At 45.1% G+C, this 13,782-nt stretch overlaps 1 protein-coding gene across 1 annotated transcript in view; it reads left to right on the top strand.

The window, feature by feature from the left end:
• Positions 1-376: 376 nt before the first annotated feature.
• Positions 377-13,782, top strand: part of LOC145337179 (uncharacterized) — a 45,961-nt gene continuing 32,555 nt past the window's right edge. Inside the window, exon 1 of the mRNA XM_080181978.1 lies at positions 377-532. Within this exon, the coding sequence (XP_080038104.1) occupies positions 490-532 (43 nt within the window). The 5' untranslated portion in view covers positions 377-489. The remainder of the gene's footprint in view (positions 533-13,782) is intronic.

Below are 13,782 nucleotides of genomic sequence, written 5' to 3'. Positions count from 1 at the left end.
GACCAACCAGAAACAACCAGAAAGAATGCTTTCTATGGGGCATCTGTAAAAGTTGGTGAGAGTTGTAGCTGACATGCCAAATTTCCTTAGTCTTCTGAGAAAGTAGAGGCACTGGTGAGCTTTCTTGACTATAGTGTCGGCATGGGGGGGGACCATCAGCAAACCTCTGCAAATCTCAAGCCGATCCATGTTGATTTAAAGGACTGAGCTGTAAATCTGTTAGAAACAGAATCCAATCCCCCCCAGGGCTCTTCCGTCCACTGTTGTTCCTTCTAAACTCTCTGTTCTGCCAGTTTCTGTGCATCGAGCAAAGGCCGACAGTCACTCAGATCTCCCAGATGCGGTATTGGAGAAAATCCTCGATTCTCACCCATGATTGGTTATCCCTGCTGACGATGTCAGCACAAGTGTGTTCCCATCCCCAGTGCCCTGACGGAATCTGTCAGTCTGGCTGTGGGATCATTGGGCTGGTGACGGTGATGTTTTAAAATGTGCTCCCGAGGGATTCACCAGGGATACCTGAAGAAATACGGTAAGGTTGTGAAACATGCATTGACCTTTTCATTCGCAGCTTGGACACACAGGCTCCAAATAATCCTGAGAATTAAAATAAGCTTAAACAATTTACAGGGTAAGTTTGATCACGGATGATTATAGTACAGGGTAGCATCACGCGTGTACTAGTTCTTCAACTGGAACTTCACTCAAAAGCCTTTTCCTCCGTCATCCTTCCCCATCTCCTTCTAAAATCTTCCCTTTCAAAAACTTATCCAATTCCCTTTCAAATGATCTTACAATCTCTGCCTCAACAAGCTCCATGTGGCAAAACGTTCAAAGCCTTCTGTGTGAAAACATCTTTTCCGACACTTCCTTTCCTTCTTGTGAAATTTCTCCATCTCCCCACGTGTTTGGGGCTTCTTTGAGTTCACGTACAGGGTGGTCCCTGTGCAAATTTGTAATTTCAATAACTGTGGGTGTACTTGTCAGAGACACAAAGAAATGAGATCATTTCAGTATCAGATCTTACCAATAGTTTCTGACACCTGTCCCACAGGCAGTGAGGGATTGTCAGCAGATTTTATTCAAATAATAAAGAGTAGGAAATGTAAGAAATTATTTGCTTTACTTTCCTTGCCAGAAGTATCAGATCCTCTGTCTCCGATTGGTTGCGATGACTCACCCTCTCGGAGTCGGGGGATTTTGGGTTCAGGTTTCACTCCGGAGTCCTGAGCAGCTAATCCAGACGGACAGTTCAGTGCAGGACTGAGGGAGTGCTGCACTATCAGAGGTACTGCTTTTCAGATGATGTTAAACTGAGACTCCTGATCCATTGGCACTGTTTAAGATGATAGCAGAGGAGGTTTCTGCAGTATTCGGGTCATTACTTATCCCTCAACCAACGCCTCAAAGAAATGATTTGCTCATTTCTCCCATTGCTGTATGGGGGGGGGACCTTGTTCTGTATAATTAACTGCTGTGTTTCCGACATTACAACACTGACAGCACTTCAAATGTAACAATTAGCGGCAAAGTAGTTTGTGATGTTCTGCAGTTGTGAAAGCTGCAGATAAATGCGAGTTATTGTGTTATCGTCAGTACTTCAGGTGCCAGGATTCAGATACTTCAGGAAGGACAGGGAGGGTGGCAGAAGGGGTGGTGGAGTGGCACTGTTGATCAGGGACAGTGTCATGGCTGCAGAGAAGGAGGATGCCGTGGAGGGACTATCTACAGAGTCTCTGTGGGTGGAAGTTAGGAACAGCAAAGGGTCGAAAACTTTGCTGGGTGTTTTCTATAGGCCACCCAATAGTGACAGGGAAGTTGAAGTGCAGATAGGGAAACAGATCCTAGAGAGATGTAGTAATAACAGAGTTGTCGTGATGGGAGACTTTAATTTCCCAAACATTGACTGGAATATCCCTAGGGTAAAGGGTTTGGATGCGGAGGAGTTTGTTAGGTGTGTTCAGGAGGGGTTCCTGACACAGTACGTGGATAAGCCTACGAGAGGAGAGGCTGTACTTGACCTGGTGCTGGCGAATGACCCAGGACAGGTGTCGGATCTCTCGGTGGGAGAGCATCTCGGGAATGGAGATCATAATTCTATCTCCTTCACGATAGCAGTGGAAAGAGATAGGATCAGGCAGGCTAGGAAGGTGTTTGTCTGGAGTAAGGGGAAATATGAAGACATCAGGCAGACAATTGGACGAGTAAACTGGAAGGAGGTGTTCTTGGGGAAAAGTACTGAAGGAAGGTGGCAGATTTTCAAGGAATGTTTGACTGGAGCTCTGCATGACAACGTTCCGATGAGACAAGGAGGTTTTGGTAGGTCGCGGGAACCGTGGTGCACGAAGGCTGTGGTGAACCTGGTCAGGAAGAAAGGAAAGGCGTATAAAAGGTTCAGAGAGCTAGGAGATGTTAAGGATCTAGAGGAGTATAAGGCCTGTAGAAAGGAGCTTAAAAAGGAAATTAGGAGAGCCAGAAGGGGACATGAGAAGGCCTTGGCGGGTAAGATTAAGGAGAATCCCAAGGCCTTCTACAAATATGTGAAAAGTAAAAGGATGAGGAGAAGGGATAGGACCTATAAAAGGTGAAGGGGGAAAAGTCTGTGTGGAACTGGAAGAAATGGCAGAGGTGCTTAATGAGTACTTTGCCTCGGTATTCACGGTGGAAAGTGATCTGGGAGGTTGTACTACAGGTTTGCGGTGGACTGAAAAGATTGAGTATGTGGATATTAAGGAGGAGGATGTGTTGGAACTTTTAAATTCTATCAAGATAGATAAGTCACCGGGACCGGATGGGATGTACCCCAGGTTACTGTGGGAGGCGAGGGAAGAGATTGCAGAGCCCCTGGCGATGATCTTTGCGTCGTCAATGGAGACGGGAGAGGTTCCGGAGGATTGGAGGATTGCGAATGTGGTTCCTATTTTCAAGAAAGGGAACAGGGATAGCCTGGGAAATTACCGACCGATGAGTCTGACCTCAGTGGTTGGTAAGTTGACGGAGAGGATTCTGAGGGACAAGATGTATGAGCATTTGGAGAGGTTTAGAATGATCAGGAATAGTCAGCATGGTTTTGTCAAGGGCAGGTCGTGCCTTACGAGCCTAGTTGAGTCCTTTGAAAATGTGACAAAGGAAGAGCGGTAGACATGGTTTACATGGACTTCAGCAAGGCGTTTGTTAAGGTCCCCCATGCAAGACTTCCTGAGAAGGTGAGAGGGCATGGGATCCAAGGGGCTTTGGCCTTGTGGATCCAGAACTGGCTTGCCTGCGGAAGGCAGAGAGTGGTTGTGGATGGGTCTTTTTCTGCATGGAGGTCAGTCACCAGTGGAGTGCCCCAGGGATCTGTTCTAGGACCCTTGCTGTTTGTCATTTTCATAAATGACCTGGATGAGGAAGTGGAGGGATGAGTTAGTAAGTTTGCCGACGATACGAAGATTGGTGGTGTTGTGGATGGTCTGGAGGGATGTCAGAAGTTGCAGCGTGATATAGATAGGATGCAAAACTGGGCAGAGAAGTGGCAGATGGACTTCAACGTGGATAAATGTGTAGTGGTCCATTTTGGCAGGACCAATGGGATGAAGGAATACAATATCAAGGGTAGGAGTCTTAGCTGGGTTGAAGAGCAGAAGGACCTTGGGGTCCGGGTCCATAGGACTCTTAAATCGGCCTCGCAGGCGGAGGATGTGGTCAAGAAGGCGTATGGTGTACTGCCCTTCATTAATCGAGGGATTGAGTTTCGGAGTTGCTGCAACTTTATAAGACCCTTGTCAGACCCCACTTGGAGTCTGTGCACAGTTCTGGTCGCCTCACTACAGGAAGGATGTGGAAGCTATTGAGAGGGTGCAGGGGAGATTTACAAGGATGTTGCCTGGATTGGGTGGCATGCCTTATGAAGTTAGGTTGAGGGAGCTGGGACTCTTCTCCCTGGAGAGACGAAGGTTGAGAGGTGACCTGATAGAGGTTTATAAAATGTTGAGAGGAATAGATAGGGTGGATTCTTGGAGACTATTTCCCAGGGCTGAAATGGTCGCTACAAGAGGACACAGGTTTAAGGTGCTGGGGAGCAGGTACAGAGGAGATGTTAGGGTAAGTTTTTCACTCAGAGGGTGGTGAGTGAATGGAATCGGCTGCCGTCGGTGGTGGTGGAGGCGAACTCGCTGGTGTCTTTTAAAAGACTTCTGGATGAGTACATGGGATTTAACGGGATTGGGAGCTACAGATAGTTCTCTGGCCTGGTAGGTATAGATGTGATCGGCGCAACTTGTGGGCCGAAGGGCCTGTTTGTGCTGTAGTGTTCTATGTTCTAAGAATTGCCCTATGAATTAGATAGACTAATCAGCTAGAGCTGAGGAAATGATGTTCACAAATCTCCAGAGTCTGGTACTTGGAACAACAGATTAGGTCAGATGGAGGGAGCGAACGGGAGACAGTATCTATTCCGTGAGATACTGCCTGATGCAAGTCCGTGGAAAGCAATCAACGAGTGAGAGAGAACAAAAACACAGGCAGGAATTAAATTCTATTCCAGATTAAATAGTCCAATCAAACATTACACCACCTCTCTCCCCGCCAAGGTTCAGCCCACGCGGGACTCTGAGTGCATTAAAGATTAATGATGCAAAAAGCTGATTGCTTCCTAATCCGAACAAGTATTATTGCACACAAAACATAATTTAATCATTCTTTAATCTGCCCCTGCTCTTCCCCTGCGGACACAGCCTTCCAGTGTTATTAAACCACACTGGATCACACATTGGTATATCATATAAAAGGTGGGTCAGGATCCATTGCTGTAATGGAATGGTGGGGATTATTTGAGACTGCAGGATTAGGCAGCCTTGTTAATGTTCCATTAGGAAAATGGGAAGAGTAATGATAATGGGACAGCTAAATCCACAATTTCATTTCAATAAATATAAATCATTTCATTATTAGATGAACTCATAGGTTTTTTTTTTAGCCCAGCTAAATCTATAACCTAAACTACAAATAGTTATTTTTCAAAAAGAAAGATTTTCATTTTTCTTGTGTCTTTCATCTCCTTTGTACATCCCAAACATTCTGCATCCGATGAAATATTTTCAAAGTGTACTTATTGTTGGAATGTAGGGAACACAGCAAGTTCCCTCAAAGAGAAATGTGATGATATGCAGATGTTCTGATTTTGTAATGTTGATGAATAAATAAAGTCCACGGCAATAGACAGAATCCCCCTGCGCCCTCTGAAATCGTTCCCTACGGACACAGGGCTTAGGTTTAACACTTCTCTGAAAGACAGCACCTCTGACAGTGGAGGACTCCCTCAGTACTTAGATGTTGTGGTCCAGAGGTTTAGTAAAAAGTTATTTATTCATGGGACGTGAGTATTGTTGGCAAAGCCAGTACTTAATCCCCTTCCCCTGAGCTGCCTCTGTGAACTGCTGCAGCCCCTGAAGTGTAGGTACGCCCTCAGTGCTGTTAGCAAGGAAATGCCAGGATTCTGATTCTGGAATTGAAAGTTTTTGCCTCAAAGGTGCTGCCCACTGAGACAATTCCTGTACTGAGGTGATCACCTCCTGAAATTCCACTGTCAGAGTGATTGTTGCCATGACATCTGGCACCCAACTATAGAGCTCAACCTATCTAAGGCAGGTAGAGAGGGTGGTGTAGGGAGGACTGTTATTACCAATCTTCTCAATCAGATGCATTTGATTGACCCACTGCTCACTCCATGTCGCGAGCTGTTATTCTCAATCATGGCGGCTTGATTCTCACTCAGAGGGAGATTGGGGGAGGTCAGAAGGGGAGCTGCCCTGGTACATGCTCTATAGGCCAGTGGTGATGAGAAAGCAAGGTGGGGATCTCAGAAAAAGGTGGCTCACTCACTCACTTGGGTACCTGCCTGTATATTCAGTAACAGAATGGACTTGAGCAGCTGGTGCTGGCCTTTCATGGCCATTTTAGATGCCTCTGGGATAGCAATCTGCTGATTGCTGCAGTGTGAGGCACATAGACAAGGAACCCTCCTGGTCCCCCTGACCAGGAAGAATCAGAAAAACTGGGGGGGAAAAATAATTCCATTTTGGGGACTCTTCTGGAAGAACTGGTCTTCCCAGTTCTGAAGGGGAAGCCACAAAAGCTTACCCGTTTCAGTCTAAGATTAAGATTGCAGTCAATCCCCAGTGGAACTCAATGTCCATACTTCAAGCTGAATCCCCAACTTTTTCATGGGTACCAGGGTCATTTTGGTATCTGCAAGAAGGTCGTGGCATCAGAGGTCTGTAACTACAATAAACTGGGGATTAAAATTCCCCTTCCCCATCACTCATTATCTCCAACATTAACTAGGGGGCTTTAAAATCCTTGGGTAAGGGTTGAGCCCTGCTGTCTAATTACCTGTTCAATCCTCCTGCCATTTTCTTGATCTCCATTTATCAAATCTCTAGTCTCACTTTCCACAGGATAAATGTTCACTTTGTTAATTTGTTTCTTTTTAAAATATTTATGGAAACTCTTCCTATTTGGTCAGCTTTCTCTCATACTCTATTTTTCCCTCCTAATCGTCCTTTGCTGTCCTTAACGTTCTCTGCCCTTCCTCCTTTCTTTACACATTTATCTGCTTTTTCTTTAAATCTGATGCTATTTTTAACCTTTCCAGTTAACAGCAGATGGTGTTTCTGCGCCGTTGGAGTATTTTTCTTACCCTTTCCAATGTACCTGTTCTCTGTACTGTGAAATGTTCCCTCAAATATCCGGCACCGAATCTCTATTGACAAATCCCTTGAGCTAATTGGCCAATTTACTTTAACTCTTTCATGCCCTCATAAATTGCCCTCATGTAAGTTTAAAAACATAAGGTGGGACCTTTTGGAGTCACCCCACCCCCACCAGCTTTTCTTGGCTTTCCAGTAGTGGAAACAGCTCACCATTGGCTGCCAGCATATTCTTCCAGTCCCTCCGAAGTCTGCAGTGTTCTATGTGGCTTGTCTTCAGTAGTACCAGGAGACCCCCGTGGTGGGATGGGCCCAAAAATCCCACCCAAAGTCTGGGACCCATAGGTATGATGGGCCAACTGGCCTCGTTCTGCATGTCAGTAGCAGCAACCCCACTCCTACAGGAGATAATCTCTTAAAAATCAGGTGATTTACATACATGCAAGTAGGTGGCACAGTGGTTAGCACTGCTGCCTCACAGCTCCAGGAACCTGGGTTCAACTCCCAGCTTGGATCACCATCTGTGCAGAGTTTGCACATTCTCCCTGTGTCTGTGTGGGTTTCCTCTGACAGCCCAAAAGACATGCTGGTTAGGTGCATTGGCTGTTCTAAATACTCCTTCAGTGTCCCCAAATAGGTGCCGATGTATGGAGACTAGGGGATTTTCACAGTAACTTCATTGCAGTGTTAATGTAAGCCTACTCGTGACACTAATAAATAAACTTTAAATCAGGAGTTGTTATTTTTTCAAACATAATCCAATATAGGTTGACAGCTGGTTTGTGAACCTCATTAATTTTTAAAAAATAGTTCTTTATGAAAATTATATTTTCATAAATTATGCTTTACAATTTGGCTTTAAATCCCATCCCTTCGTGGGCCGAAGGGCCTGTTCTGCGCTGTAATGTTAATGTTCTTTCTGTCGAGATCATGAGGCCACCTGAGCAGGGGAATCTAACGCTGAATTCTCTTCTCTGAGAGAACGAACGTGCAGCAAAAGGCACCAGATGCAGAAATCAGACCTCAAAACTGTTGGACGTTTCTGGGCAGGTAGAAAATAAGGTTCATCATCATCACATTAACACATCAATATCTATCACTCTGTTCAATCAATCGATATATCTTTCTTTGTTTTAAGAAATTGGACCAAAAACATTTTCTTTTAATGCTGACCTACCAAAACGAGCTGGATCATTTTGATATCGGCAGGAAGGCAGTGGGATTAGAAGGGTATAACTACAATAAATGGAGGGTTAAAATTCCCCTTCCCCGTGTCATCTCCAACATGAACGATGCTCATGTGTTAGTTAGCAGTGTCCTTTCACCTGTGCGCTATTGCAAATGTGCGTTTTTATTTATTATTTGAGAAGGATATAACTTCAAACTTGGCGGCACAGTGGCACAGTGGTTAGCGCTGCTTCCTCACAGTGCCAGGGACCCGGGTTCAAATCCAGCCTCGAGTGACTGTCTGTGTGGAGTTTGCACATTCTCCCCATGTCTATGAGGGTTTCCTCAGGGTGCTCTGGTTTCCTCCCACAGTCCAAAGATGTGCAGATTAAGAGGATTGGCCATGCTAAATTACCCGTTAATGTCAAGGGGGTTAATGGGTTAATTACGTGGGATTATGGCGACAGGGCCTGGGTGGGGTTATTTTGGTGTAGGTTCAATGGACTGAATGGCTTCCTTCTGCACTGTAAGGATTCTGCACTATAGGGATTCTATGATTCTAATCTGAACTGTATGTGTTGATTATAAATGGATTTCCCTGTGTGTTCTGCACCATTCTTGTTCTCTATCAGTTGTAAATTCTGCGCAGCTTCATTAGTTATCATTAATTAGTAAGCAACACAGAGGACTGGAACTAGAGTCAACTTAGAACTGGAAACAAGCTGCACAAAGCAAACTGCTTATGTAGGTCCCAGTGTAGTATAATGGTTTTTGGCAAACAAGGGTTAATGTGAGACTGGAGAACAGTACCACCCTAACAATGATAGACTGAGTACAGCAGAGTTTAGCAGATTTCCTGCATGGAAATAGTGAGTGCTATGCCCTGGAGGTGTGTATAACTCTGAATCGTTCATGGGTCCATATGGCCTGCTTCTGCTCCCAATTATATGTTTGTAGACACTTAATGTTCAACTAGACAAGCCTTAAGACTTCTTCAAGAGAGACAGAAAAACCCTTATGACAGGGTGCCAGCGAATGCACGAATCGAGAACTGGATAGGACTCCAAAATCTTACGGCATGAAAAATGTAAAAAAAACAGTTCTGCAAGCAGTGTAAGAAAACTCAAGACATGACCATTGAGCTTTGAAATGTAAAGGAAGACCTGTGGAAGGGCTCTCACATGTGACAAAGGTCCCCCAGACCAAAGTTTAATCCTCTGGGAAATTACAAAGAGAATCTACATGAGTTTCATGAAGAACCAGTTGATAGAGGAGACTCAGCAATGTTCTACATTCTAGGAGATGCCAAGAGATAAAAATGACTGCAGAACTGAAGATCAGAAATCTAGAAGGAAAAGTACCGGAAGCCTTAAACGCATGAGAACCACTGCGTCCTTGAAAATTGAAGTGGTTGAAATGAAAATCAGGAGCGTAAAATGGCATGAAAAGTAGAAGTTCTCACAAAGGTGCATAAAGAATTTCAGAAACACAATGATCAAATATCAACTTAAATATTAGCACAGAGGAATTAGGCTGCGCTCAGGAAAAACTGATCAGTGTCGAGAACAAACTTACATGAATGAAAGATGAGTTTGCTAATGAAAAACAAGAACTGATGAGAAAACTGGAGCTCACAGGAAATAAAAGACTGGAAAGAGGAGCTAAAATGTTAATCTTGAAGAAGCAAATTCAATCATGAGACATCTTCAATTAAGATTTCATTTCAAGTGCTAGGAGATCCTACTAAGTATCGTGGAAAATGACTGGTGCAGGAGAAAGAATTGCAGATGAATCTGAACAGTTGGTTGAATGCAGAATTAACAACCAAAACCGATGAAATTGTTGAACCTTGATCCGATCTGAAGAACCTGAAAGATGAGATTCGCAAAATGAAAGAACAAACCCAAGGTTTGAAAAGCAGAGAAAGAAAACTCTAAGAAACAGATTGAGAATTTGGGAAGTGAATTGGAAGAATCGAAGGAGCAGTAAGTGACTGTGGAAGAAAGACCCCGAAAGGAACTGAATGCTCAAGTGAAGTTATTAAGTTTGTAGAAGGATTTTGCAGATGACTCTTAAACAAACTCAACTGAACTCACCAGAGTAGATTTCTAAGCATGAAAAAGAACTGAAAAAAAGAAAGTAAAGAAATATTTGGATGAAATTGTGAAACCAGTGGAAATGAATATTCAGAGAATCTTACAGTGCAGAAGGAGGCCATTTGGCCCATCAAATCTGCACTGGCCACAATCCTATCCCCATAAGCCCGTGCATTTACCCCAGCTAGCCCCCTGGATGCTAAGGGACAATTTAGCATGGCCAATCCACCTTATCTGCACATCTTTGGACTGTGGAAGGAAACCGGAACATCTGAAGGAAACCCATGCAGGCATGGGGAGACTGTGCAAACTCCACACAGACAGTGACCCAAGCCAGGAATCGAACCCAGCTCCCTGGCTCTGTGAAGCAGCAGTGCTGTGCCACCCTGTTCCATTTTGAAATATCAGTTCCAAGCACGATCATGAAAGAGACCACAGAAAAAGAAAATCTGAGTTCACTCTCTGAATGAAGGTTCCCTCCAGAAGGGACAGGACAAACACAGAGGGTGGGAGTTTCTGTTTTTTAACTAATGCTTTTATTGCGAATTCTTAACTTTATATTCAGCACAATACCCAACAGATACACAGGATTTAGCGCAGTGAGTATACATGGGCAAGACCAGCAAAGATCAATACTGGCCAGCCAGTGACTCCCACGTCCCGTTGCGGTCACTGCCTCCTCCTGTAAGGATATTGAAAGGGCAACAGGAAAACTTGGACAGCATGGTGGCACAGCACCGGAGACCCGTGTTCGATTCCTAGTGTCTGATAAACGCATGGGGTTATGGGGATAGGGCCTGGGTGGGATTCTAGTCGGTGTAGACTCGATGGGCCGAATGCCCTCCTTCTGCACTGTTGGGATTCTATGATTCAATCAGGACAAGGCCATGGAAACATGGCACCGTGGTACACACCTTTCCACACAACAACAGAATAAAAACTCAAAGCTCAAAGATCTATCAACCATGTTTGAGCGAGCACCACCACTCACCTCCCCCAACACTCCCATCAATCAGAAGCGCTAACAACAAAGAAAAATTCAGTCCAATCCAGAATATTTAGTCTGTCTGCACCACCATAGGATTAGTACAGGATTCCTTTCACCCAGAATGAGTATCACAAAATAAAGAAGAACACGACACCTCAGCTAAAGTGAAGACTTAAGGCCAGAGCAACCATCTCTACATCTATCTGACCACCCAACACTCTGCTGTGGTCCTACTCATCTTTTGTATAACTAAAGCAATGCGTACTGCAAAAGAATGTACTCCATGCAGGAATAACAGGAATACCGAGTACTGGGCTAAGATACTTGGTAGAGCATAAGAACATAAGAAATAGGAGCAGGAGTAGGCCATCTAGCCCTTCGAGCCTGCCCCGCCATTCAATAAGATCATGGCTGATCTGAAGTGGATCAGTTCCACTTTCCCGCTTTCTCCCCATAACCCTTAATTCCCTTGTCTATCAGAAACCTATCTACCCGCGTCTTAAATATATTTGGCGAGGCAGCCTCCACCACTTCAATGGGCAGAGAATTCCAGAGATTCACCACCCTTTCAGTGAAAAAGTTCCTCCTCAACTCCGTTCTAAACTGCCTCCCCTTATCTTGAGGCTGTGCTCTCTAGTCCTGCTATCCTTTCTAAGCAGGAAGAATCTCTCTACCTCTACCCTATCCATCCCCTTCATTATCTTATACGTCTCTATAAGATCCCCCCTCATCCTTCTAAACTCCAACGAGTACAGACCCAGTCTATTTAGTCTCTCTTCATAGTCCAACCCCCTCATCTCCGGTATCAGCCTAGTGAACCTCCTCTGCACTCCCTCCAAGGCCAAAATATCCTTCTGCAAGTGTGGCGACCAAGTGTTGACGAGCAGAGAGATCTCGGGGTACATGTGCATAGATCCCTGAAAGTTGGCACCCAGGTTGATAAGGTTGTTAAGAAGGCGTACAGTGTGTTAGCTTTTATTGGTAGAGGGATTGAATTTCGGAGCCGTGAGGTCATGTTACAACTGTACAAAACTCTGGTGCGGCCGCACTTGGAGTATTGTGTACAGTTCTGGTCGCCGCATTATAAGAAAGATGTGGAGGCATTGGAAAGGGTGCAGAGGAGGTTTACCAGGATGTTGCCTGGTATGGTGGGAAGGTCTTATGAGGAAAAGCTGAGGGACTTGACGCTGTTTTCGTTAGATAGAAGGTTAAGAGGTGACTTAATAGAGGCAAACAAGATGATCAGCGGATTAGATAGGGTGGGCAGTGTGAACCTTTTTCCTCGGATGGTGATGGCTAACACGAGGGGACATAGCTTTAAATTGAGGGGTGATTATTATCGGACAGATGTCAGAGGTAGGTTCTTTACTCAGAGGGTAGTAAGGGTGTGGAATGCTCTGCCTGTAACAGTAGTGGACTCGTCAACATTAAGGGCATTTAAATGGTCATTGGATAAACGTATGGATGATATTGGAATAGTGTTGGTTAGATGGGCTTTAGATTCATTTCACAGGTTGGAGCAACATTGAGGGCTGAAGGGCCTGTATTGCACTGTAATGTTCTATGTTTTATCCATGCAAATGCAAAGATTACAGCACATTTTAAAAAATTAAAGATAGATCACAGGATCCCCAAGACACACAACCCACTCAGAGTGTTCCCTGATAAAAAAAATAAGAGCTCCTTTGGCCAGAGAATCAAGCCCAGCTCCCCCCTCTGGAGCCATCAGCAAGGACACAAAAGACAATATCACATAATCAGGAGCAACATCACAAGGGGACACAGTCCAGGGTCAATGAGGAACCACAGAACCACAAGCCATCCACGTAGCCAAGGCCAAAGTCACGACTGGATCACTGAGGAACGTCCAGGGCACAAGGTTCCCAGCCCTTGAATTGAGATCGCGAAAGCATGGCAGCCAGCTCAAAATCAGTCCGGAATCTCACCGCAGCTCCTCCTCTTTCCAGGGGGTTTCGGCTGACCTCATCCCCTCGATTTAAACAGGATATACTATGCAGTAGGATTTCCAAGCTGTGTCCTTACTGAGGAAACTCTCCCTGCAACCCTACAAGTGACCCCTCTAAGCCGTCAAACCTACACATCCCAGGACACTAAGGGGCAATTTAGCATGGACAATCCACCCAACCTGCACATCTTTGGACTGTGGGAGGAAACCGGAGCGCCTGGAGGAAACCCACGCAGACACGAGGAGAACATGCAATAGTAGTGGACTCGTCAACACTAAGGGCACTTAAACATGCAAACTCCACACAGACAGTGACCCAAGCCGGGAATCGAACCCGATCCCTGGAGCTATGAGGCAGCAGTGCTGACCACAGTGGAAATTCCGATTCTTTATAGGAAATCTCACAGTTCAGCTTGCTGAACACTCATGCGGAATTTCCCCATCCTGCCCATTACTGGAATTATAGAGGGTGGGGATGCACCACGCAAAGCTCCGTTGACCTTGGGTGGGAAGTTCTGGCCTTGGGGAATACATGACCAGAACTTCCCGCCTATAATCCGTGCCGGGGAGCAGAATCTGCCCCACGCTCCTTCGTTCATTAAAGCGGTCTTCATCTAAAGAAAGGAGTATTGGAAAAGATGGTAGGTTTTACTTTTAATTTGTTTTGAAGTCTTTTGTTTACTAGTTTGAAGGTTACCGGAGTTGTGGAGGAAGGTTGTTTGGAGATGGATGAATCCTCCAGGAACGCAGCCGAGTGTGGACTTCCGGTCAATGAAATGGGAATTATTCAGAAAGGAGAGGGCGGAGTTTAAAAACTGATCATTTGACAGAGGTTCCGGAAAGGGAAGTGGGAAGGCAGAGGAGTTTATGGAAGGA

This window comes from Carcharhinus amblyrhynchos, unplaced genomic scaffold (genome assembly GCF_965287045.1).
Source record: "Carcharhinus amblyrhynchos unplaced genomic scaffold, sCarAmb.v2.hapA scaffold_44, whole genome shotgun sequence".
Classification (NCBI taxonomy): domain Eukaryota; kingdom Metazoa; phylum Chordata; class Chondrichthyes; order Carcharhiniformes; family Carcharhinidae; genus Carcharhinus; species Carcharhinus amblyrhynchos.
This window is presented reverse-complemented; position numbering and strand designations above follow the sequence as displayed.